The sequence below is a fragment of the Plutella xylostella genome, chromosome 17, assembly GCF_932276165.1.
Source record: "Plutella xylostella chromosome 17, ilPluXylo3.1, whole genome shotgun sequence".
Taxonomy (NCBI): Eukaryota; Metazoa; Arthropoda; class Insecta; order Lepidoptera; family Plutellidae; genus Plutella; species Plutella xylostella.
Window position 1 is genome coordinate 6,015,292 of NC_063997.1, and position 27,943 is coordinate 6,043,234.

The 27,943-nt window shown below is 39.3% G+C and overlaps 2 protein-coding genes across 3 annotated transcripts; one reads left to right on the forward strand and one right to left on the reverse strand.

The window, feature by feature from the left end:
- The first annotated feature begins 598 nt into the window (after nt 1-598).
- LOC105394995 lies at nt 599-27,943 on the forward strand. Of its 2 annotated transcripts, XM_048627002.1 has the most exons (10): nt 599-930; nt 1,600-1,752; nt 14,027-14,728; nt 14,810-14,924; nt 15,732-15,862; nt 20,432-20,566; nt 21,272-21,397; nt 21,570-21,690; nt 22,451-22,680; nt 23,461-27,943. In XM_048627002.1, the coding sequence occupies exons 1-10, from the start codon at nt 778-780 to the stop codon at nt 23,533-23,535; spliced, it is 1,941 nt and encodes a 646-aa protein (XP_048482959.1). In that variant the 5' UTR covers nt 599-777; the 3' UTR covers nt 23,536-27,943. The 2 variants fall into 2 exon arrangements, with proteins under 2 accessions (XP_048482959.1, XP_048482957.1); XM_048627000.1 differs by lacking the exon at nt 21,570-21,690 and having other exon boundaries at nt 21,272-21,518.
- LOC125489812 (insulin-like growth factor-binding protein complex acid labile subunit) lies at nt 1,773-19,084 on the reverse strand. Its single transcript, XM_048627003.1, has 9 exons — nt 19,068-19,084; nt 13,838-14,053; nt 13,598-13,763; nt 12,407-12,589; nt 10,201-10,424; nt 5,676-5,874; nt 4,343-4,521; nt 2,523-2,692; nt 1,773-2,175 (listed from the first exon to the last, which is right to left on the reverse strand). The coding sequence occupies exons 2-9, from the start codon at nt 13,862-13,864 to the stop codon at nt 1,890-1,892; spliced, it is 1,434 nt and encodes a 477-aa protein (XP_048482960.1). The 5' UTR covers nt 13,865-14,053; nt 19,068-19,084; the 3' UTR covers nt 1,773-1,889.

Below are 27,943 nucleotides of genomic sequence, written 5' to 3' on the forward strand. Positions count from 1 at the left end.
CCTACCTTGTCACTTCTTCTGCAGATAGGTAGGTAGTTACCACCAGCCATCAGCTAACAACAAACTTAGTGTCTAGATGCTAAATTGACAACATTAGTTATGTAAAGAATAGCATCATGCATAAACCCCATTCATTGGACATGGTTTAGCAGTTTCACAACCGCAACAACAGTAGTTAATGCTGAGTCCAATCTTTCTTCACCATAATAATATGCCTGTTTATTGCCAGTCATCCACGTATCAGGGGTAGGTTGTAGGATTACTGAAAATCCTCAATTTTTAAATAAGTATAATACAAAGTCCTTGATAGCCACAAGTCAATCATGTCGCCCAAGCCAAATCCACAGAAGTCCAACCATCATCAATCATCATATTCATCATATATTGATATTGAGAATCAGTGACGGTTATTTATTTATGAAAGAGATAAATGATTAACGTAAACAACTGATTATAATTCAATATTTATAATCAGAGAAAAATAGTGATAAAGAATGTGATAGTGTTATCATATTATCAACTTATCAATGTGTAAATGAAAACAAACTGAGATTACACACACATAAGCAATAATCAGTGTCGTATGTATAAGGAATTTTGTTTGTGTGCGTAGCTTTTAGCTTGCTCGTTTGGTTGACAATCGCGATGTGATGTATTTCTACATCATCGCACGCTGAGTTATATTTTCAACAATCTTTAGTTTTGTATTAGTTACTCGAATACTTTTTAAATGTTTTCTTTTATTGTGATAACCTTATTCGTGTTTAATTTCTAAATATGTGTAATTTGCCGCCGAAGTTCCATTCAGTGTGTCGCCTTTGTTTATCATTCTGTGGCGATAATTGCAGTGATGTTAAACTTCCAATTTTCGACCGTGATAAGGATAAATCACGACTTTCCGAGATGATAATGTCTTACTTATCAATAATGGTAATGGTTTGCACATAGTTTTCAGTGTAGTCTCGTATGAAGGTTCCGTTTTCTCGTGTGAAAGTTTAGCATAAACGTACGAGATTGTGGATGCTGATAAGCGCCATTAACTTTCTCGCGGGTGTTGAGTATTTTCGCATTGTGATATCATATTACGGCCCACGCAGCTAGTGGTCGGGCGGATGACTAATGTGGTTCGTGGAAGTGATAGGCGAGGCGTGAAGGCGCTGCATCAGCGGCGACGTGCGCTGATAACAAAGGATCTCGCCGCCGTCTCGCCCCTGCCCGCTGCCTCTCACTCACTCGCAGCACCGACTGCCCCCTGCACTTATTCACAACATGCATGCTATTTACAGATTTCAATATAGTCTAAATTTAGATAATACATTTTAAGGGAATCACACTCCAGGGTATCTGTACTGTTGGTATCAACTGCATGGTATCTTATTTGCTTGTAATATATCTCTGTGTTCTTGTTGGACACAGTGTTTACAACATAAATATCTTGGGTTTTTTCAAACCACTTATCAGTAATTTGCCATCTTATAGTGTGAGTCATCATCTATGATTACTCTGAGAAAAGGTCACTGTCCACATCATGTCTTATAATGAATGTTGAGCTCAGAGTGATATTGTGTTGTGTTTATTACAATGTGTAATGTGTTGCAGGTGTCTCCGGCGGACCCGCTGCCGCAGGTGGTGTGCGGGAGCTGTGCTCACAAGCTGGATGAGTTCCACACATTCAGAGAGCTCTCACACAAATCTGAAAGATTGTTGGAACAGTTTCTACAGTATGCCAACTCATTGTCTGGCCCAAAAGAGGTAAGAACAGAAACAAACTGTTGTAATAACTAAAATATTTTATGTACATTTTCACAACACTTACTATGCTAGTATTTTTGTTTTTATATTATCTATAATATACAGAATTATTTAAAAATATTTACAATGCAATAATTTTATGCAAAGCTGGAGTCATCATTGATGTTGATGTAGTGGATGGGCTGACTCCTGAAGGTCTTCTTGTAGAAAGCCTTGACAGTGTTGACCAGCAGTCCAATGACCATGCCAACCAGGACTATCATGGCCACTCCAAAGATGCTCCATAATACATGTTTAGGCTTCAAGTCTCTGATGCCAAAGGATTTCTTTTGCTTTGGTGTAAATGTGTTGTCGAATGTTGGGCAGTAGTCCAGCGTTACATTAGTGATGTAGGCTCCACTCCAGCGCATTGGTGCCACACAGCTGGAAACAGAAGTAACATCTCAATTAATTGTCTCAGTGATATTATTAAAACCACAGTGAATTTAACTAAACAACTCCCATTATCTCTAGAAAGTGAATGTTTACAATGGTTTTTTCCTAGCACATCTATATCCTTATTCATTTGTTATTCATACACTGAGTTATCAGGTGAATATAAACAAGGAAATAAAATAGAGCTTCATTATTTTACATGCAATTTACAGTTTCAAGATATCTCATTTAGATTAGCTGCCCATTGTACTTCCAGTAGTCTTATGTCTTCACATATAAAGGCTATAATAAAACAGTAATAAGTATATGTACTAAGGCATTCTAAGGTATCTTACTATGGGATATCTCCAGTCTTGAACTTGCGGGCGGCGCCCTGGGCTATGACGATGTTGGCCAGGTCACAGTTGCAGAGCCAGTTGTTGCCAGTCATACCAATGGTATCCAACTTGCTCCATGGCATCAGATCTGAAGGCAGCTCGCTCAGGTTGTTATCATCCAGGTATACCTGTTATAAATATTAGCTGATTGGAATACATTGGGTACTTTATCTCATTTCATGAGTATATCTTAAACCTGTTAGAAATATGGGGCTCTCTTGAATACATTGGATAGTTTATCTCATTTCAAGAATGCAATTCAGTGGTTAAGAAATAATATGGTATGTATGTTTTCTGTGAATTATTTGTGGGTTAATTGCCCTCATTCTGGGATGACTTTTGCAATCAGATTTTGATTGATATGAAAACATGCTTAGCTTTGTACCTAGTGATTAATCAGCTGACCTAGATCATGGTGTTGTCATGTAAGCTGAAAATCTGGGCCAAATCCAATACATTTCTGTGATCACTGCATGTTATTGCTAATAATTTATGTTTGGTGATATATTTACGTGCTAATTTATCAATGCTTTCGAAAATAATGCTTTTCTCTTGGGAACATGTACGGTGGCCTGCGCCTAAAAGTAATCAGGCGAATTGGAAACAGTAATGCCATCTAGTAACCAGCTTGTAAATATAAGTTACGGGGCGGTGGCGGTAATAATAACAGCATAATGATAGCATATTTCGAGAACGCTGTCATGGTCGGTGATAGTCTGAGTGGTTAAGCATTCATGAATTGATGCGGCGGCATGAGGTCCCTGTGTTCAAGTCCTCCACTAAATAGTAAAACTATTGGTTTTTATTTTTAAATGCCTTTTAACATTCTTGATATCAGTAGTAAGCACCGATAAGTAATATTTAGAAGCCAAAGCGATTTATAAAACGTTGAGTGGAACGCAAGTGTTGTATTGTCTCAAAGAACTTTGGGATTCATGATCACATATACTTAATATATAATAATAATAATATATAGTTCTACCCACAATCTTATGAGAACAACTCAATAAATAAAAAGAAGCAAGTTTTAGTTAGTCGTCCGCTACATTGCACCTGACTGCTACTAACTATTGTAGATTATTGATCCCATCAAGTGTGTTATTGATTAACAATCAATTTTAATTTAGTTTTTTAAATACTAACAAACCCTTAATCGAATTAAAAAATTAAAAAAAGAAAGTAAAGGAAACTTCTATCATATTATGATCTTTAAAGTCACAAAAAACAATAACAGGATGCGAAGTAAGTATCAACAAATTCGTAATAACTCATACGGCACCGCCGCGCCACGCCTTAACAACTACGCCACAGTCACTATGACGAAATTGTAAGAAATTAACTACCTAATATACACAGTAGTAAAAACAGCGAATACAACAACATGCACTTATCAACACACACGTCCAATACGTTGTAGTTACAAGGTTTTTACTAGATGGCATCACTGTGCGGACCGTGCCTGCATACTTTTAGGCGCAGGCCACTGTACATTATACTACATAGATTGAATTTTCTTATTTTAAAATTTAAACATGGATCAATTGATTAAGAAGCCCATAGTGCTGTTAATTGTAGTTGATAATGTACCCGTAATGGTTGCCTTGTTTCAATTTCCATAGATAGTAATTTAGGTAGATAGGGATAAAAGACCTAGTAACTTCTATAAAATACGTTAGTAAAATAAATATTTTGAAGCTAAAATCACGTAAAGCGGAAAACAGTAGGTACACATTGAATTCGACGAGAAAAAACCCTATTTACAAGGATAACAAACGAACCTCTTTCAAAGTCCACGCGTCCTTCAAGCCCCGGAAAGCGTTGTGGCTGATGTAGCTCAGCTTGCGGTTGTGGCACAGGTGCAGGACCCTCAGACTCTTCAGTGGAGAGAAGGTGCTGCGCTTCACCTCCTCTAGGTACTCGTTCTCTCCTACCTCCAGCTCCTTGAGGTTTGTTAGTCCTGAAAATTGATGCGTTTTATTGTAGACCCCCCAATGGGGAAATTGGGCCTATCCCTGTTAGGTACATTGGAACTTATTAAGACCGGCGAAAAGGTGTGTGTAGATGCAGTAATGGTACTCTACCGGTCCCGCCTTAGGTACTAGGTATAGGTACTGTTACTGATAAAAGGCGTGAGCGTCGAAATTATCATTTAGACCTAACACTGAAGCATTCAGAAATATTTAAGGACAGGATTAGCACAGATTAGCACATAACAATAGCTAGTCCGTTACATAACACGAAAGATAACAGCTAATGCATATTGGCAACACTTTATCAATATGGGCGATCTGGGCGCAGCTTTGTTCGACCAGAATCTCCAATGAAGCGAATCGAGACCATTGAATGATGATAATTGGAATATCATTTATCAAGCCATTTATAATTATTAGGGAAAACAGCTCACTACAGCCTAAGAGCTTGTCCAGCTTGTCGATACGTTTTTATAAACTGACTGAGCCAATTTATCAAATCAACACGCTTTTTAATGAATTATTATTAAAAACCCCGCGGGGCGATGCGAAAAAATATACATAATGTGAAATGATTCTGAAGCAATCGAGCATGTAACAGATGGAATCGAACCATTTACATGGGCGATAAAAGTAAATAGCTGTTAGCAGTAAACTTTAATTAAATCAGATTTAATCAATGTCAAAATGCATGTTATTGATCTACTTTTACGGCGTGTATTGATATCTATGTTCGTAATAAATAGAATAGAAGGTTCATATGTGATTACCATTGCCATTGTCAAGGGTACTTTGCTATTAGAAACTAGTATTTTATGCTTACATACACATATTATCATATCCATGGAAAGAAATATCCAATTATCCACGCAGCCTAGCCAATTTCAGCGGTATTACCTATGTTAGATCTAGCTTACGCTGTAGTTAGAGCTGCCTATTGATAGGTCACTTTGCAAAATGTTTTCTTTTTATACACGCAGATTATTTTATCATCATTATCAGCTAACACTCGACCACTGCAGGACACAGGTCTCTCTCGTGGAGCGCCTATCTTAGGCCTTCCTAGGTAACCACCACCGACCTATTAGGATCACTGGTCCTAGTTGGACTTCAATTCATTAAGGTATAACCGTCAACTTACCTATAAAACTGTCATCGTTCAACTCCACAATAGGGTTATTATTGAAGTTGAGGTACTCCAGACTGGATCCGACCAGGCTCAGGCTCTCGGGCACTTCGAGGAACTTGTTGCCCGACAGGTCCACCTGCTGCAGACGCTCCAGACCGCGGAACGCGTCGAGCGGGATGCTGTCGATGTCTGTGTACGCCAGGTCTAGCACCTGGAGGGTAGAAATTTGTTAGGGTTGGTATAATTTTTGGTATACGTAATTTAGGTCGTGTAGTAAGTTATAGGATAGGTTTGTATCAGTCAGATCATGATATTATGCCTACTGTGAAGTCTTTTCCCTGCCTTGTACATTACATACTGTACATTTAAATACATAAATTTTGTCGAGCCAAAATCATAAGGCAGCGTTCCCACTACGCCGGACCGGCAGATCTGCCGCGCCGGTAAATCTGCCGGAAGAGCTAGTGGCTGTACAATTTATATGAAGCTATTCACATTATCCCGGGTCCGGCATTTTTGCCGACCCCGGCATTTCTACCGAACGTTTTGTCACTACGAATTGCCGGTAGAACGACCGGGCCCGGAGTAATGTGAACGAGTTTGTGCCGGTATCTGTCCCCCGCTCGCCCCGCTCGTGCTCCCCTCGCCCCTGGATGTAAAATGAAAAGAATGGAAAATCTTTCCTGTAAAATAGGGTGTACCCAATGTTTTCTTTTATTTTGCCTTCTATTAAGGGCCCGTACAGGGTGACGTGCCCCGCCAAATTTGGGTTTTCAATGCTCTTCACACAGCACACGCAGTGACACGCACACATGTAAGTTTGCACAGTGGGTCATAAACTTTTACTCGCCAACTTTATTGACAATTATTTTCAAGTAGTGATTTGAGGGTAAGTATAATTTTTAATTACACTGGTAAGCACCAGGAAAGAGTAGAAATTAATAGGGGTGCCACTTTTCTCCATACTCGGAACCCGATTAGCTTTCTAAACAAATGTAGTATTTACTTACTTGTAGAAAGGTAACTACAGGTATTAAAGTGTAGATACTAAGGGTATACTAAGCCGAAAGGGGATGACTCAACTCAAGGGGTCATTCTGAACAACTTTTGTTCTACGAGTTTTGCAAATTCGCGAAAAAAAATATTCGTTTTCCATGGTAAAAAGTCACGTGTCATCAAAGTTTCTATGAAAAAGGTTTTTTTTTGTTAATTTTTAAAACTCGTAGAACAAAAGTTCAGAATGACCCCCTGTCTCATTTGTTTTTACCCGACTGCCGAAGGAGGAGGTTAATATTTTTCGATTGTATGTTTGTAAGTATATTTCTTATTTTTAGGGTTTCGTACCTCAAAAGGAAAAAAAGCAACCGTTATAAGATCTCTTTGTTGTCCGTCTGTCTGACTGACTGTCTGTCACCGCCCTTTTTCTCAGAAACGGGTAAAGATATCAAGCTGATATTTCGCATAGATATGGGGAGTACCCCAAAAAATATTGGGGTACTCCCTCTCCCATACAAGTAAATTGGGGCTGATATTTTTTCCGGTTATTTTGATGGTGTAGCTAGGGTATCGTTGAATTGGTCTTTTAATATAATAAAAAAAGGTTAAAATATAATTATTTTGCTTTTACCCTTAAATTTGGGGACCACACCATAGACACATCCTAATCAAAAAATGATTTCAATAGATGGCGTGTTTTTATGTTGGGTAACTCAGAATAAGAAGTGATGATATCTCAGAATAATAATGGTTAATGGTGCTATTCCGCTGAGCACCGAAACCGGTGGGACACAAGTGAAAAGTGGCGGTTCCCCTCATCTCGCATAATCTTTATTGACCAAAACTCATTTCGCATAATTCGTATGGTCTAAACTTTTTTGGCCGAACCATCACTTTGCCAAGAATTATGTGGCATAAGGCTCGTTTCGTCTAAAACTCTTTAGGCACAATCTTTAAACACCTAAGTTTCGTTTGCTCAAATGTATGTTCGTCTATACCTATGTATAATCTTGTTTCTCCTAATGTTATCTTAATAAATAATATATTAAGTATGTAGTAAATGTACAAATTGTGGTATTTTTTCTCATATATCCCGAAAATCACGATATTGAATGATTAAAAAATCGAAAGTTAACGAGCAATACAACATACATTTATAATACACATACAATAATTATTACAAACCCCATGAGATCGAAACCTAAAGATAGGTGCGACGACGAGCAAAGCGAGGAGGAGCACATGTGTTAGGTGCACATGTTCATCAAAACCAAAGCGGAGCGTTTTCCAGGTTTTCCAGTTTGCGCTATAGAGAGACGCTCCGTCAAAGTTAAAGCCAAACAAATATTATTACTTTGTATAAACCTATTATTAGGCTATTCAAGATTTGGCCATACCATTATTAGGCTAAACAAGATAATGCGAAATAACTTTTTACTAATCGAGATTTATGCCATACGATTTTCGGCGAAACGAGACTTTGACCAAACGTTACTATGCAATACGAGATTAGGCAAATAAATCTTGGGCCAAAAAAGGTAGAACCGAAAAGTGGTCATGAAAATGCACTAGGGTAGACCCTGCTCCTAGAACAGGGCATGAGTTTGTGATTTGTGTGCGAGGATGGAAACTTTGAATATTTTCTTGATTTTTTTATTATTGATGCAATAACATATAGTATTTTTTCTGAGTTACCAACCGAAGTCACCCCGTGACAGGGTGACTAGATAGGTACTTCTGCAAATTACGCCATCTATCATTACTATTTTTAGTCACTACTGTCTATAGAAGAAATTCCTTCATTATCAATTTTACGTTACGAATGAATTTAGTAAACCCAGTAAACCTAACTAATCCAGAGGAAACCTAAAATATCTTTCTGTCTCTCTGAAAAACATACTTAATAGGCCAAACTCGATGCTTTTAGCTATTAACATCTTTGAAATAAAATTCAGTCACCACCTTGTTACTGCCCTCATCAGATCCTCACGAGACCATTCCTCAACCAGCACCATGAGACTGTGTTTTTGATGAATCCTAACCTAATATTCCTACGTATTGTCATCACTTAGATCCATTCGCTATATTCCTGCTCCTCATCGGACCTTTACGAGACTGTAATGTCACGCGAGAACATTGCCCACTATCTAATTTAATTTAATTTATTGAATATAGTGTAAGAATTATGCTTCCTCAATTTCAAATCAAATTATGTTGGTGTCATAAAAGTTGAAAAAGTGCAATGACAACCAATGTGCAGTGATTTTGTATCTGTACACGAAAAGATCGCGAGCTGTCAGTGCTGCCTAAACCGACGTGACCCTTCTTTGGAGGCCAGCGGCCGACTGAGTCAAACGTCGCTTGTGTTTATGATTTTATAACACAGAAAGCCGCCATAGATATTTGTATGAAGATTTGAGGGAAAAAAATTGCCCAAGTTTGTTATTAATTTACACAAAATAGGTGTGTGTTTATTTAAAAACAAGGTATTTAGCGCCTAGTCCAAGCATTTATCATTATAATTTGATAAGAATCATATGAAAATTCTTGATAATTACGACACAGTTGTTACAATACGGGAGTGTGATTTACGGGTTTTCTGAAATTAATTTACAGTTATCCATAAGCTTTTACTTAAATTCGAATGATTCAGCACCTAGCTAGACTCTTCGGCTACCAGTGTGATTTTTTTCAAGGCTGTAGAGCATCATTTACTATATAATTCTATGACAATGCCAACCCTCGATTCCCTATTGCCGACCCTTAAGATACCACCACAACACAAAAATTTCGTCGTCCATTGTGCGCGCAGGTCCAAATTCAACTGAGGACTGTCTGAATTTCTTCCGGGATCCGATGTAATGTGAACACTCTGTCCGGTGTCCGGTTTTCGGCAGATCTGCCAGTCCGGCGTAGTGGGAACGCTGCCTAACAGTCATTCGTTTCATTCGATATAGGTGTTTTGACGCTCTGTGCGTTGTGAAGTTGTAAACGTACTGTCAATATTCTCACCCGACAGCGGTTGCTTTTCAAGAGTTATGATGTATTTTAGTGCTAACTTATCTTATTATCCCGTCTCGGTATCAGGATTTGTCTTGCGTTAATGCATTCCCTATATTTAGCCGCTGACTCACGGCTTCCTCCCGCTAAGATTCATTACATGACATCAACAATGACTTGGTATCATCTATTTCCAGCATTATCTTGGTAAAATCAAGGTTTTTAATGCTAAGTGTGTTTGTGTCTGATACAAATTCAACAGCTGCATGTCATTTACTAAAGATATGAATGCGTTTTGCATTCACAAGATCACAAGTATTTGTTACAAGTGGCCCATTTATTTGCTGTCAAATTGCACTTTTTGACTGCTTATAATTTATATTGGTATGTCTATATAAAAATATTCGCACGTGTTGCCAGTGTAATAACTGCGAATTAGATTAGTAGGTAAGAGAACATTGGGCATAGTCCATCACACTCTCAATATTCTCACTTATTCAAGCGCACGCAATAGTAGCATGCTCATATTGTTGCTTCTCACCTCTAAATTGGTAGCGGTGGCCAACGCCAGTATAGTGACATGGTCCAAGATCTCAATGGGGTTGTTGTTGAGATACAACCGTGTCAAATTGGGCGTGTACTCGAACAGGTTGCGGTCCAGGGAGTGGATCTGGTTGTATCCTAGGTTCAGTGTTTCTAGCGCGATACTGTCGTAGACGCCATCTTGGTACGGGCCCTGGAAGATCTCCCCTCGGAGGACTTCTCCTGAAATATCACATAAATATGTATCACCTTTTAATAAATTTTACTAGATATACATACTAGTAAATTCATAGAAAAATCTGAATGAGATCAAAATATGAATCAGCATTTTGTATGACTGTGAGCTTTCTATTTGGTAATATTGCTGTAGTGTTTTTCCGTTATCTGCTAAAACAAACAATAAACGTAAATAAATTAAAATATTCCGTTCTTTCTGGTTTTCCCTGTTCAATATATTTCATAAGATTCATATTATGTTTATGATTCACATAAACGGATTACGCCGCTCTTTAGAAAGTTTGGACATACTTGTAGACCTACTAGCTAAAATGAATCACGCAGATAAATATGTAAATATCGGAGCCACATGAATGAAGGCGACCGGCGCCGACAGATTGCGTTATGATAACGTAAATTAGCGCGTTTCGTTTTTTACCTGATGTCATTCATGGAATTGATTCTCTTTACCCTATCCGTACATTGCGTGATATCTATAAATGCATGATCGAGTCATGATTGGAGTAGCGTCAACAGCCAAGATTAGTTAAGCTCCAGTTTGACATAATAATTTGGACAGTTGATAAAGATAATGCCGGCAACACCTACACTGTTGCTGTACAACCGGTGTTTGCCGTAAATTGCTAAAGTTTTTCCAGCGCCCTTAGCTTTCCTTGCGGGAATTTAGGCATAAAAATTTCCAAATTCATGTCACTCTCCAGTCTGGAGCTATCTCATTTCAGAATTCAAACCACATACTTTTGCATTTTCAAATTCAAATTGAAATGATTTACTGCATTTTATATTATCAATTATGGACTTGTAGAATAATTTAAGGACTCTCTTCTATTTTACGATCGCTTCGGAAACTGCGCCATATACGTATAATAGTAGCAAATATGCAGTGACATTCAAACGAGAATAGCTTTTATTATGTTTATGGTATCACTAACTCGGCTTGGTACCTATTTCTCGTCTTTGGATAAGATTTTGAGAAATCGGAATGTACCTACATGTTTTTTGTGAGATTAATTTAAAATTATTTATCCTTTTTGCCTCATTGGTAGGTCAACAAGAAGAAGAGAGAATATTTTATCACTATTTACAGAAATATGAATGGAAAGAGCCCAAAAAATTAATGAAATAAGTATTTCACTTCTTTTTAGCGTGTCAAACACTAGAGGTAGACTTGGGTTTGTCACCGTAGTGTGGTGGGTTGATAACGTGATTAGCCAGTTGGATTAGTTTCAGATGATAAAATTTGCATTGCCCTTTGACTGCACCTAATACCAATAGTGCAAGGCAACCTGGGTAAGCGCCTTACTTAGGAGAGTGAGAATGTGATACATTAACATCCAATATTTAAATAAGTATAGTATTAAAAAATGCCCAGTAATAGAAGTTACTGCTCGTATATTATTAGATTATTACACTACAGACAGTCCCTTTTCGTTTTACGATTTCACATTTACTATGACACTGACATGGTGTTAATAGGGCTGGCCTGAAAAGGAATACCAGCATTCAACTGTGTACCTTAAACCTTCGACATACAAACTAAAATATAAAACAAGGTATGGCTAAACCTGCTATGTTTTAGGTGACACTAACATTAAAGACAAACTTAAAAACACTCCTCTCAAGTACTTATTAAAGTATTCAAAGTTACAATGTTCCCAAGTAAATTTCATTATTCTCTATCTTTTTCAGTGACTATTTCGCTATAGATAGTAACGTTGACTGTTAAACCGAGGGTTTCGGGTTTATTCCACGTTTAAGCAGATATTTTACTTAATATTGATATAATTAAATACTATCGAGGCTCTTCAAATTGACGTTTCAGGTGTTCCTTTCATACCAGCGCGCCCTGATCAATCAGCGAATGAAACTAATTTGTCTGACCAATCCTCTCACCACGGTTGCACACCCTAGTGTTTTTCACCGACACGCCAAGAAGTACCAAACTCTTTATTATTTACGTTCCTCACCCGTGATAGCATTATTGCTCAAATCCAAATACACCAGATTAGGCATATTTCTGAACGCGTCATCGTCCACGTCTCGTATGGTGTTGTTCTTGAAGCTGACGGCGACGCGCGCGCCCGGTGCTGCCGGCAGCTGCGTCACGCGGGTCAGGCTGTTGTTGAAGAACGTGATCAGCACGTGCTGGTCTGCGGGGAGAAGAGGGGTGGTTAGTGAGGGGTATTGGCTGTTAAGATGTTGTAGTTGTTTATGTTGTTCTTATGGAACCCCTGAGGTGGTGAGCAGTAGTGTCTCTAACTTTCGCCACTTCACCCTGTCTCCGGATACAGTTTTGGAAACTCTGGCGAGATTCATCAGCTTTTTTATGTTAGAATTATTGTCAAAGATTGAAAATCTACTAATCAATCATACATAAATTGTAGTATTAGGTATGAATATAATATCTGCTTGTAATGGGAGCTTAAAAACTGTAGGTACTTGTGTTTCATTGAAACATTCCACAGACATTAGTTCGGCCACTTTCCGTATGCTAGATTATCAGTTTAATCAAGCATGACTCACTAATTTTCACGATGGTATCTCTGAAGGGGGTGTGACTGTTGTCGGTTACCTGCGGCCAGTTTCTCCGTATTATCTACATCGTAATTATCAACATTTATTGATCATACTGAAATGTTATAATTTAAGCCATGTTAATGTCGAACACTGTAATTAATACTAGTTTCTTATCCAGTAATGCATGATATTCTGTGCATGATATGATAAGTCAAACTAGAGTATTTAATTGCCAACTTTGAATTTGTACTTGAGCTATCAATTTATCGGGTTATTTTTTACTAAGAAGCAAATTAAAATTCGAAGAAGGGATTTAGATTAGTGTAAAATTGGAGTCGGTGTTGCAATTAAACTATGTCAGTTTAGTAATCATCCTATCTACGCGGTACAGATAAAACAATGAACACAATGGCTACTGGATCTAACCGGTAATTTTAAGGCGCACTTTCCCATAAACCCACACATTTTACGGACTACAAATCAGATTAACTCATAAAATTTTGACGCAGCTCAGTGGCATTAGTCGAAGAAATCATCATTATGGTGCCGTCATAAATCTTCTTGAGCATTCCTTTGTTCGAGCCGCAAACAAACAAAACAGGGAGTGGCTGTCATTATAAGCTAGTCGATATGGGCCTTACCTGCGGGCACGTCCAGTATCTCCTGCGGCCAATTTTCTGGCAGCACATCGATGTGTCTCCGCGAGCAGTTGAGCGTGGCCGTGTTGAGCGCGTCCACCGAGCTCGCGCACTCACTGCCGCCCGCCGCCGCCGCCGCCACCGCCACCGCCGCCAACAACGCTAACACCTACAACAAACACACACCGTTACCACACCTAACTCACTCCACAAACACATAAGGAATTCGGCAACACTACTCACTTTACATATTTCGGATCCACGACACATTTTCGAACGAAACGCAACGGAGTACTGCGGCGTATCTCGCCGAGCCGCTATCTTATCACTGAGACAACAAGCCTTATCATTGACATAGCACGGTCCCCCTATCTCGGATATCGAGCAGCATTATGCCGCTGTTTGTTTAATTGGAACAATGTACGTTTGCAGGAGGTGGTGAAGGTGACGGGCGCCAAGCTGGAGGAGATGATCCGTCCGCTGGAGCCGGGCGAGTACGAGGCGCGGTACAGCGAGCGCTCGCCCGACTCCACCGACGAGACCAAGGCCGAGAGCCGCCGCGCCGCCGTCGCGCTGCTGCAGATCAAGAACTACGACCCCACCAAGTACCAAGTGAAGGAGCAGGACAGCCACATCGTGTTCAACAGCGTGGGCGCGCTGCCGCCGGCGGAGCGAGCGAGAGAGGTGATGCACTGCAACGCTGTCATCGACATCATCAGCAAGGCGGTGGCCGTGAAGCGCGAGCAGGAGGAGACGCTGTACAAGCGCGTCAGCGAGAAGTACCCCAACGCGGAGTTCTCGGACGAGCAGTTCCCCTACACCCCGCACACCCCGCTCGCCCCGCACCACCCCGCGCCCACGCCGCCCGACGACGACCGCGCGGAGAAAGAGATGGACTTATCCGTCTACAGCGCGGTCAAGAACGAGCCAGCAGACGAGAAAGAGCTAGAACGTGACACGTATTACAGAAGTATCGCTCACAATGAAGCGTCGAATTACTCGGAAGAGAGCAAAGAGCGCACTCACTCACACAAGAAGAGCAAGGACAATAACTCAGTGTACGATGACTGCAGCCTCAGCAGCAGCGAGTCGGACCCCGACAGGCTACAGATGGATATATCCCAGATGTCACAGGTGACTAACAACTACCAACAATCTTACTTATGAAGGTTTAAACCCCGACAGCACTAAAATAGAGTTTACATTTGCTTCCAGGATGACCCAGAAGAGACGCAGTCTGCGCGATCCACGCAGTCGTCGCCTCAACCGAACCACGAAGACAACACCGACAAAGAATCTCTATGGCAGGCGTTACATCGACAGAACAACGGTATGATAATGATCCTCTTGAGGTTTTCGATAAAAGGGATACGGCGGTACGGTCCGGTCACATTCGTACATATAAATTTCGGCATATAAACCAAAACCGTAAATGACACAAGTTCTAATTCTGATCATTCTTGAACCGCAACACCATGTATAAGTATTATTCGAATTTACAAGAAGTAGTTATGTTTATGTTTATCCAACAAAACAGATATCTAAGTACAATCATTGTTGCTTATCATGTAGAAATTTATACTCTTCCGCATGTCTGCAAATAAATGTTGACAAATGAATATTTATGGCCAGCAGCAATCTACAAAGTTGTCAAATGTATTGTTCACTTTTATACCTCTTACTATTCTACCATATACCTATGCCTTTACCAAGGAGCATGAACAGGAACGTATTCAACGGGCCGTAGTTGTATATGCTATGTTTATTTGTTGGTCTGTCGCATGTTAAAACTATCCAATACAGTAATAATTCGGGGAAGACCCTATATGTACCTCTTTTATTTTCCCTTCCACCATTTGACTGTGTAGGGGGTCCTTACGCTAATTTGTGTGGCCCTGAGGTCTAGTTTAGCCACTAAAATTGTCGCCAGAATACCTAGGTTGCCCAGGTCTTCAGACCCCAGGGTTTTTGGCAAAATGCTTTTTACAGTAACACTTCATGGGTGGTTGGTTTATCCTCCTTCATGCAACATCTGCTAATTCTTAGCTTAGCTGGCGATTTCCACTCCGTATGCTAATATAATATACCTTTGTACGAATCTTTATCACCCTATAAACCACCACCATCTACTCCCAAGGTCGCGGCGGCGAGGCGACTCAACTACTCCGGCGGCTGATCAACAGCAAGCACCTCGGCATGACGGTGTCCCCGCTGCGCGCCGCGCCGCCCGCCGCGCCGCACCCGCCCGCCAACGGGAACGTGTCGCCGGTACGTTTGTTTACATCCTACATACATACATTATGCTCACGACTGTAATCCCCGAAGGGTTAGTCAGAAGTGACTCGCTTTTCGCTGTACATTTGTACTAACGTGATAGGGTCGCGGGCCGTATCGCCGTTTTTGAATGAGTACAATGAACTGAGGTTGTCGGGTAAGTAGGCAACCCGTCTGTCAGATGTTTTCAAGCTGCCCGAAGACCTCTGACAAGGCTTAACGACTGATGCCGAAGCAGCAACCGAGACCCACGGCTTAACGTGCCGTCCGAAGCACGGAAGCGTCCTGAAAATAACCACTTGAAAACGGTCACCCATGTTGCAGTTGTTGCTTAACCTCAGTGATCAGTTACGATCACTGAAGCCAGCTGGACTATGGACGTTTCATCCTACTAGTATTAGTTTATATATTGCTTCGGTGATGCAGTAAAGATGGAAAGTGTCTTTCACTTTTATACACTCAACTGATAATTGATGATTTCATTAGTATTAAGGGTTGTTTTTACAGTAAGCGTAAAGGGGCTCGGGGGGTCTTTCTAAACAATTTTTGCTCGATGACTTTTGAAAATCGCAAAAAAAAATATTACGCATTATAGTAATTTGGTTGGCTACGTGACTTTTTTTCTATGAGGAGCAGACTTTCGCAAATTTTTAAAATTTGTAGTGAAAAAGTTGTTCAGGATGACCCTCTGTGTCTCCCGTTTCGGCTTACTATTACATTTGTGCAACACCTTTATACAACGCTGCTGAATCAATAATATGACGATGAATTCACGAATAATATTCACAAGACAGGAGGGAATATAATATCGATGTCGATTAAACTGTTTATTGATGTCAAACATATTTAACGTATATTTTCTGATGTGATGATGATGGAATCGTTGATTTTAATTAAATATATTCTATGAAATATCTAGTTAAAATGTAAATTTTGAAAACTAAAAATATTTATTTCCACATAAGAAAAAGGATTTTACTGTCTGAGTTGTCCGAACTATAATTTGGGGTGCACGAAACACCCTCCCGGGTGTATTATCGACTGTGCCTTACTTGCATACTTTCACACCCGGGGCACTCAGCAACTGACTAATTAATCCTTTGCCCATGGATCATCCTCTGTTTTTTCACTGATACTCTAAGAATAAGACCTATAGCTTCTCGTTAGATCTAGCATGGAGGGCCTCGAGCACGAGTGCTCTCAACTCAAATTGCTAGCGAAATTCGATAACAATTTGTATGCTAAGTGACTACGTTGGCACTGTTATTTTTCCATATATTTGAGTAGTATCGTACAACGCTAGCCTATTGCCACGTTAGCCCGTGATAGACACACAGGACTCAACCGTACGTCGCGGACGCGCGAGTACGTAATCCGCACTGAATAGGATCTATAAGTGTAAAGAGGTATAATTTAAAAAAAAAACACGTGCTGCCTAGAGTTATAGTTGTAGGTAATTCGTGTAAACATACCACACACAGCGTCGCTCAATACTCGACGGGACGTGACGGGCTTTATGACGTCTCATATATGTATAAGACGACAATATTTTAGGGAATTATAGGATCATGATGATGGCCATTTAGGCTGTAAGAAATTGATCTTTGAAAGACTCACCCCCTTATTCATAAACAAGTTACTGGACGCTTTAGTTATTGAACTGTTTTGTCACTCTCCGACAGATATCACTTTGTTCTTTGACAGAGAGTGACAAAACAGTTCAATAGCTAAAGCGTCCAGTGACTTTTTTATGAATAAGGGGGTTAGACTTGGCCCAGGCACACAATATAATTATGACGGAGTATAGCGCAGAGCATTTTTTCCACTGTTAATCTAGTATCGATATTACCCTCATTCAAATTATATTGTCTAAAATGAATCGCTCTACCTTTCACATTTTTGCTTCGATATTTTTCGAAGTGATATCCCTGTACTTAATTGAATTTATATCAAAGTAATTTTATAGTGGCCGTTTTTTTGGAAAAATTATATACTTGCGGCAAGATTACGAATTTATGAACACCAGTAACCGCTCCTTCAGTACAGAAATAACTTCATTTGCTACACCACGAATAAACTTGTCCCGGTTTCAAAAAGGCTTTATCAATGAGAATATTGGAGTATCAATCCAATGAATAGTTCAAAACTATAGAATAATAGCGAAAATTATACAGCACAGAACGTAGTATGGCATGGTAAACAATGAACAGTGTAGATAATTTGAATTGATTGCAGATTAATAATCTCCCTGTAGTTTACAATGATTTTTCCTGCTCTATGTACCTACATAAAATATGTAATTTTATGAAATTGAGAAAGTAACATTATATTTGTAAAAAGTATACGACCTTAAAAGAAAAACATCACGTAAATCACTTAAAATCCTAGATTTCTATTTTAAATGGCACTATTTGTTTGGTATAACTATTTCCTCCCAACAAAGCGATGTAAAGTGTAAACCACAACAAAACACTGTTTATTCTGATCACAACTCGACGCTCACATGTTTTTGAACATTCAAGGTTGGTGGTGACCTCGACTTTTTACCTCCATTATATTTACTACCGTCCCTACTGCCTACCGGTATTTTATTTTCGGTAAATTAAAATCTAGATTTTGTGAATTGTAAGGAAATACAGATATAGAGCGCAGTTGTGATTATTTATATAATTCATAACAATATAAGCAAGTTTAATCGTTTATTAATTACATTGCCTTAGATAGAAAACATAATTATTTGAACTGCCTAGTTTGTGTCATTTTGTATCAAATATCTACCATTAACTTATTGAGATGTATCCTACAAAACTTGAGGCTCTTTGCAAGTATAATACTTGGATATTTGTTATATCTTTCACCTCGCTTGTCAATACAAAATATCCAGTAAAGTCACACAGTCACGAAGCTATAATAATATTCTATTATGTCTATTATGTAATGTCACTTTGTTTCACACACTTTGCGATGCGCTATAATTAGTTTGACAAAGGTTTCACACAATGTCAGATGAAACGAACTAGTCTCGGTACATACATTTGACTCACGACACGCATCACTGAACAAAACATGAAACAAACACTAACCAATCAAAACAAAACAAAGAAAAAACATCGTAAATAAAATACCAAAACGAAACCAAAAAGTCTAATGTTTTTGTTTGAGGTCGATGAACTGAAATGTGTCGTTTGATTCACAATACCGGTGTAGCGTGATCGCGACGAACTAAGCAGCGAAGGTCTTTTATTATTTATTTATACGGAAACTTGTAACGCGTAGGATTTGCGCCGACACCGCCTCACTACTGAGGTGAGCCTCGAGGAATCACTGTATTCAATAACGACAAGAATGCCTGCATAAATTAGGTCTTTTACGTATACAAATTGACAACACAAATAGGTGCTTCTAATGCTAATCGATAGATGTACCGTTTTCCTCCATGTTCGCAAATCATGGTCCTTAACTAATGGATAGCTATAATCGATTAATTTAGTTGTAGTCAGGTAAGTGCTTTATTTTGAATGGGGTTGTTGGTATGTCACGTGAGCTGGTGACCGGCTGTGGGCGACGTAATCGAACAAATAATAATAAATTCGATCACATGATTCGAGAGTTTACGAAACGGTGTGGTTTCACACTTGTCTACACTGACCCATTACCGTGTTTGTGTGTGCATCTGTAGTAAGCTTGATCAATTTGTTTTTGCCTGACAACAATGGGTTTTAAATAGTATTAATAACTTAGGGTGTTATGGTAAATTAATAAGTTATATTTATCATACGTAATAATAAAATAAACAATATAGGTACTTACTAAGTTTTGTGAATTACTCACGTATCACCATTTCATGTGCAAAAAATATATGTTTTATCATTAATCGATTACTAGTTAAATATGATCTGAAAAACTCACATCTACATAGTGATAGCTCGAAGACACGAACAACATTCTTGTACATATTTATAAAGCACACAGCGAGACAAAATGTCCACGCTACTACTATTACACTCAATCTCATTAAAGTATGCGAAGTCATGTACTTCCTAGTCATTATCTATCATTAACGTTGAAGTCCAGTAACACAGTGACGACGTCGAATTCAACTCATGTTTATACTGTATTTTTATTTAAACCGGAGCAGGAAAAAATGTTATTTATTGGTATATGGAATCTTAACCAAGGACATAGTAAATTTGGAGTGCATTGCTGCACATAAAAGTGGATTCTACTCGCGCGGGTGGCTCAATGATTAGCGATAAAGTCTTTACATACACACATGTCACGACTGTAATCCCCGAAGGTATAGAGGCTTTACGCTGTACATTTCTACTCAAGTGATAGATCGCGACCCGTATCGCCGTTTTAATGAGTACAATCACTTAGGGTACACATCTAGAACCTAGCACTGCACATAGTGCAGGGTTCCTCACGTTGTTTTCCTTCCCTTCCCTTCTTTCCCTATACATTTTCAAAACCTCTATAGAGTAACTCACTATTCTCTTAATCCGCCCGTGGCTTTACAAAACTTTTCTTCTAGATTAAGTAATCTATGTGTGACTGTTCCAGAACGGTGATTGGTCGGGGTCGCGCGGCGCCGTGGCGGGCACGGCTCGCAGGAAGCAGAGCTTCCCGGCGCGAGCTCAGCCCGTGCCCGAGGCCGCGCCGCCGCCGCCCTGGCCGCAGAACAACGCCTCCGAGAATGTGAGTCCACTAGTACATAGATCTTATAGCTGATTGGGTTAACGTGTTCTGGAGTGGAGACCGCCACTAGGCAAACGTAGGACGCCCTCCGAAGCTATAGATCGCATCCAGTGGCGTGATTTAGAAGAGGCCTACGTCCAGCAGTGGACTGCTATAGGCTGATGACGATGAGACCTTATAGCTTTGCTTCACGGCGCGCGCGCAGCCCGTGCCCGAGGCCGCGCCGCCGCTGCCCTGGCCGCAGAACAACGCCTCGGAGAACATGACACGGCATATAGCATACTATGCATTAGACAAGTTAAATGGAGTGCACAAAAGGAGATCCCTAAGGTGACGTGTCTTCTGTTGCTTGTATATACGTCTTTGGTAGTCAGCCACTGCGCATCTAAATGGCCAATACGGTGACAAGTCTCACTTCAGCCTTTTTCACCGATATGCTAAGAAGAAAATACCTCATCATCATAATCTAAAGCTTAACGTCTCTACTACTGGACTGACCTTTCCTAAGGGGCTCCAAAACACACTGTCCTTTGTCTTCTTCATTGAACTAATACAGACTATCTGTACGTTGTCAGTCCAGAGAGGGCTGATGGCCGTCCAACACTATGTTTACTTGTTTATGGTCTCCACTCGAGCAATCTATCTCAGCAATTGATATACAATTTGTACAAACCATTAATAAAGTATTCCTTATCCCCACCACAGCAAGAGCCATCGGACTCAACAACAGCTAGCAACGCGTACCGCGGCGGCAACCGCGTCGAACTGTCTTGCAGTAACTGCGGCACCCACACCACGACAATATGGCGTCGCGACGCGCGCGGCGAGATGGTGTGCAACGCGTGCGGGCTGTACTACAAGCTGCACGGGGTGCCGCGGCCCACGGCCATGCGCCGGGACACCATACACACCCGGCGCCGCCGCCCCCGACGAGACCCCAGCACTAGGAACAGTAAGTAACTACCAGCGCAAGTACCAGGCACGCATACATTGAGTAGAGATGGTGTGCAACGCGTGCGGGCTGTACTACAAGCTTCACGGGGTGCCGCGGCCCACGGCCATGCGCCGGGACACCATCCACACCCGGCGCCGCCGCCCCAGGCGAGACCCCAGCACTAGGAACAGTAAGTAACTACTATCGCAAGTACCAGGCACGCATAGATTGAGTAGCACTATACACACCAGGCGCCGCCGCTCCAGACGAGACCCCAGAACTGGGAACAGTGAGTATTCCTACTGTCTGAAGTACCAGGCTCGCATAGGTTGAGTAGAGATGGTGTGCAACGCGTGCGGGCTGTACTACAAGCTGCACGGGGTGCCGCGGCCCACGGCTATGCGCCGCGACACCATACATACCCGGCGCCGCCGCCCCAGACGAGACCCCAGCACTAGGAACAGTAAGTAACTACCATCTCAAGTACCAGGCACGCATAGATTGAGTAGCACCATACACACCAGGCGCCGCCGCCCCAGACCCCAGCACTAGGAACATTAAGTAACTACCACCGCAAGTACCAGGCACGCATAGATTCAGTAGAGATGGTGTGCACTAAATTCTCTAAAAACATTAAAGGCCACTTGCATAAACATATTAAATCTAGATTTAGTGTCAAATCTCGATTTAAGAAACGTCAACCCATACAAATTTCTGATTTAAATCGAGATTTAACACTAAATCTAGTTTTAATATGTTTGTGCAAGTTGCTCTAATAATTATTACAGTCATTCATTAATATCGATAGGATTCCCGAAACAAAAGAATTTATTAAATATTTAAACCTACATAGCGATGCATTCCACCCCATACCTATATCACTCGCAATGTTTATGTCGCCATGATAGGTCACTTTTACCTAGTCTTCACACATACTACTGTTTCCGCAGAGCGTCGCGGCAACACAGCTTGCGCGGAGCCGGTAGAGATAGCACCAGTCCCCGGCGAGGGGACTACCGAGGACGACTACCCACGACGCACGGGCGACGAGTCAGACTACAGGCGGGGGAGGGGCGGGGAGGGCGCGGAGGAGGCCGTGCTGGCGGCGCTGCGCCGGCAGCTGCAGCCGCATTTACTGGCCGCGCTGCACGCGCACTCTGCGCGACCGCCGCATGCGCAGGTACGACATGACCATACCTACCATACTTTGTTAAGGGCCACTTACACCAAAATATTAAATCTAGATTTAGCGTTCCATCTCGATTTATGCCATAAATTTATATTTACTGCCAATTCTTTAATCGAGATTAGACCCTAAATCCAGATTTAACACTTTAGTGCATGTCTCCCTTAATATAGGAAGAGAAGACAGCTGTCAAATCCATAGTTTTTATCTGTCATTTGTTGGTTTTCAAGGGAAAATTTACTTTATATACCAGGCAAAAGCATCTGTCAATCAAACGTCATAGGATTCTTCCTAAACTGTCACCCGGTCAGTACATACTCTTGGGTCGTTTGTCCACCGCACGCCGTCACCGTCACGTCACGAGAATATTTCAGACTGAGTTTGATATGACTTGATGGCGACGTGACGGGTGTGCAGTGGACACACGGCTAATAAAAAAAAAAACACGCACTCACGCCTTGTACTAATGTACTCCCTCGCGGGGTAGGCAGAGGTGCATTGCTGCACCCACTTTTCGCCAGAGTGTTATGTTAGTCCCAATGTAATAGGGGGCGGGCCTATTGCCATTTTACGGGCACATCCAAGACCCGAGAACAAATATCTGTGTTTAAACAAATATCTGCTAATAATCATCCGAGTAAACTGTAGTATAAAGTAGTAAGCGAGTAAAATTTTGCTAAACTACCTACTAAGGAAAACTAGCCCAATAATGATCAAGTGATAACAATATTATTTAGATTTTACCATACACTCACGCCACACAATGATACACAGGTGGGAAGTACGGCGGACTACGACGAGGCTCCACTGAACCTGGTCGCGAGCCACGTCACGGAGGAGACGCACTGACTGTCCCCCGCGCCCCGCACCGCGCCCCCCGGGGAGGATGCAAGCAACACGCACCGGCCTCCTTTGACAGTTCCATAGACAAAAAGCCCGCAAACAAGTACGTGAGATAAGCGACGTTGTCTTTTGTTTTGTTGTTCGAGATTCAAACTTTCATTTTCTGCCAGTTTATTTTTAATTCCCCCGTTGGAAGGATATACAAACTCCGTATTTAATTTCTATTTCAATCAGTTTGATTGATTTATGAATCGTCGTAATTAAAATAACAGTTTTATATTTTATAGTGATAAGTGAGGCCAGTGTTTATTACCCAGTCCGTTTCGAAATCAAGTAAAGAATGAGATTACAGTTTTATCGAATAAAAATAAAAATCTACGCACATAAATATAAAAATATTTCATCGTATTACTGCAGCCTGAAGTTGAATGAAAGTTGCCTGCTTGCTTTTTCACATTCAAGTAATAATAAATAACCATTCTTTATTGGAGATCGAAACTGACTGAGGGAATCATCAATGTTTATTTTTTGGGTATATAAAATGTGACGGGCATCCGTTAGCAGGAGATACAGTCGTTGTACGTAGTGCCTATTGAAACTAAAAGCAAATAATAAAATAAATAATCGATATACTTATCTGTGGTAGTAAAGTTAAATGGAACTTGGGATATTATACTATTTAGTAATCTCTTGTAATTGGCTAAGTTATTTAAAGTATGGATAATTTATTCATGCTGAAAACGAGCGATGAATAAAAAGTTTGTAAGATAAAGTTCTGAAGCTACACAATCATACTAATAGAGTGATTCAAGAGTGTAGGAATAGGACGACACTTTAGGGATAGAGTCTCGTTCTATTCCTTACTACTTTGATAACTATATTATTGAATATAGGTCGAGTCGGATATGATATTGTGAATTATGACAGAGAATCGTGATTCGATGAATGGATGCCAATTCTAATTAAGTGAGGTAAAATCTCAAAGTAGAGTACGCGTAAGGGTAGAGTAACGAGAATAGAAACCTATTAAGCCTTGCCTTATAATGCTCTCTTGATAAAATGATGAAATTATATTTACGGTTACCTTTTTCAGGAAGCAAGTATTCATTTAGGATTAGGACTTTTTAAATTGTATATTATTTACTTAGTATTAACGTCGTCGGTACGGTAGTTGTCTAATTTATTTCCCTTGTCGGTCAGTATTTAAAGTGTAAGTATTTTCGTTCAAGTATTCGTATTTAGTTACTTAAAACTCTACCTGAAGTTATCAACTACCTGTTGCAATAATTCGTCGATGTTAAGCTTCTATTTGTTTTGCTCCAAAACACATTACCAGTTATATTTGCCTTCCAATACACATATTTTTACACCTTTACTGTGTATTGATCTATGCCTTTATAATATAAACGTATAGCAATAAGAACATGGCATTATTTGAATAGATATTAGTTAACATATTTATATAAGAAGCATATTTTCCAATGCATTAAAAATAGTTTTATATAATCGCATTTTTGAGATGAAACATTCAATTTAGTTGTTGAATAACATAACCAAATCACTGTGGCATTATGTATTTTGGTTTTTTATAATTTATATAGTACACCTCAGAATGGTCAGTTTTTATGTATTATTAAAGCAAAAAGCATTTACTTGTATCGTTGTCCTGTACTTGGCTGTTTGTTGTTGCTTCCATCCGAATTTTTGTTTAGTTTCGCCGTCCTTACTTAACGTTAGTTTTAGTTTATTAGTGTCGAACCCGACGGGCCAGTAAAGCAAGTCTCTGAGACATTGTGATAGTATTTATGTAGACAATGCTCACCTTCCATACACTTGGCAATTATTATGTATTTAGTTATATGCCCTACAACAAAATAACAAATCGTGTTGATATTTCGTAAGCTTACCATATTTAAAAGCTTTAAAATTTGAGATTATTTATTTATTGGGATCATTAATGTATATATTTTTAAGACAACCCTGTGTTTTTGTTTTTCTTTGTAATAAAGGAGCAGTACCCGTGACAAAATGATCATCTCATGTGGTAACGTGTGATTCTCAGAATATGCTCTCCATGTCTTTGCTCTCTATTGATAATTTATTATGTATTGTGATTTATACACGAATTCCCTTTCTCCTCTGAAATTGTAATCTCATTAGCTGTACCTATATGTATTATTTAATTATTACTTCCGGTTTTGGAGGGCTGAGTCCGCCAGCTAAGTTATCTCTAGCGACATTATTAAAATGGTCGACTTTTGTGAAACCGGGGGCTTGTATCATCGATTGATACGTATTGTAATTATTTTGCCAACCTTTTTGGTTGATATCAGTTTATTATGTGTGTCTACGTAATGTCCATTGCACTATTCACTAATATTGTCAGTGGGAATAGTGATACAGTATTATTTTTAAATTATAACAGTGTAAATTTGTGTTAGGGATACTACTTTAATTATATGTTTGTAGTTTTTATCTAGTTGACTATCGAATTTAATTTCTTAATTTCCTAAACCATGGTATTTAATGCAGAGGTTAATTGAATTTTCGTTTCTTACCAACTACTTATAGATATCAGTATGATTTATTAAAACAATTTTGATTATAAATATTAAAAATTGTGACCTTGTACTTCTGTCGTGGCAATATGTATGCTATTTGATCTTCCACATTGTTTATTTATTATTACTTTAGGTTAAATCTAATTAACTTTTGTATTAGAGTTGATGAACAATTATTGATATTAAGTTACTAACAAACCGGTTGTGTTGTGTGTGCTTACGCCCTAACAAGCATGTGTTTGTGATTATATTGTAATGGTATGTATCGGGCACCTAGATTCAGCGCCAGTCGAAGGCGCGGCCGAACCTCGATGGGAACGTGGCGGCCGGCTGGTCCTGAATCCCGTAGCCCCGCGCAGCTAATTGTGTTAAATGTTTATAATTTATGCTGAAATATTGGCATTAACGTTATGAAATTTCATTCCGCTTTCACCGCACTACTGAATGAATACTAAGACTGATGATTGTTCAGCTATTTTGAAGTCTTTTCCTACAATACAAAGCTCTCAATATTTATCTGTATAGTAATCGAGATATAACAAAAGTATTTAATTAAAATGTGATATTTGTTTGAGAATGTAAATGTGTGTTTTTTCAGAAAGCAATAATGATGTGATAAGTGGCGACGGGCCTTGTACTGTGCGCCTCAAGAGATTTATTCTGTAATAATGCAAAATATTGTGGTCAATTTTCAAGTAAGTAGATTCACTATTAGTACGGCCAAACTTTTAAAATCGTATTAATAGTCTGCAAAATTCAAGATGAGCCAGGACAATATTAGTATAATTAATTAGTACCTACCTTTATAAAATAAGTATTTACTTACAGCAAAAAAATATGTTTCGTACTTGAAAATAGCTAATTACATACGTGAACACGACCTATACTATAATTTACTAAATCCAATATCTTTCATGATGTTGAAATATTTCTTGTAATGATACTAATTATTGCAACCTTTGGAAACGCGAATATTGTTAACGTATACAGGTAGTATTGTCCTGTCGATCATCTTGATCTAGTTCATAGTAACGAAAGCAATAATAATTGTAACTTATAGATTCTAAAATAGCTTACTGAAATAAGCAAGGTCGCTTCGGATTAGATTGCAGATTTATTATCTGCTCTCCTAGGAATAACCGATACTAATTCATAAAAAATTAAGAGTTTTGAAATAATAAAAATGATTTACACATAGCTATAGCATAGCATACCTATAATATGTATTATTTTGTTAATTAACTATGTCTATAAAATGACGGTTACCTACAAATTACTGCACTTATTGGTATTTTAATCTAAAATATGCTTGAAAGTCAGCAGTCTAATTTAAATTAATCCTAAATTACAAGTAACATAAAACAAAAAAACTTTCAACATTATTGCATTAGTGTGGTTGTGAAATATCAAGAGTTCTTGGTGATATTCCGATAATGTTAGGCCACACGCCTCGAATTTAAAAACTTTACTATTCCTAAAGTACATTTATTCCTTATAAGGATAAAATTGCTCTATCTTTGTAATTTCAGCGCTATATCTTGGTGTTCTATTGTAAAAAAAAGCTCAGATTGTATGTACCTAGGTTTATTTTCAGTATACAGACTTACCATTCGGACCACTGTTACCTTATTGTTATTTCAATAGTTAGAAGTTTCAGCATAAATTATCTGTTAATTGAGAATGTGAACATGTGGCTGGAATACTCATTGAAAAAAATACATTAATTATTGTTGTATAGATGATAATAATGTGACTTACGCAGGGATGGATACTTAAATTATTAAAATTTTAACTGATATATTGGCTATGTAGTGAGTAGAATATTTTTTTACAAATAAATTATAGCAGCTAAA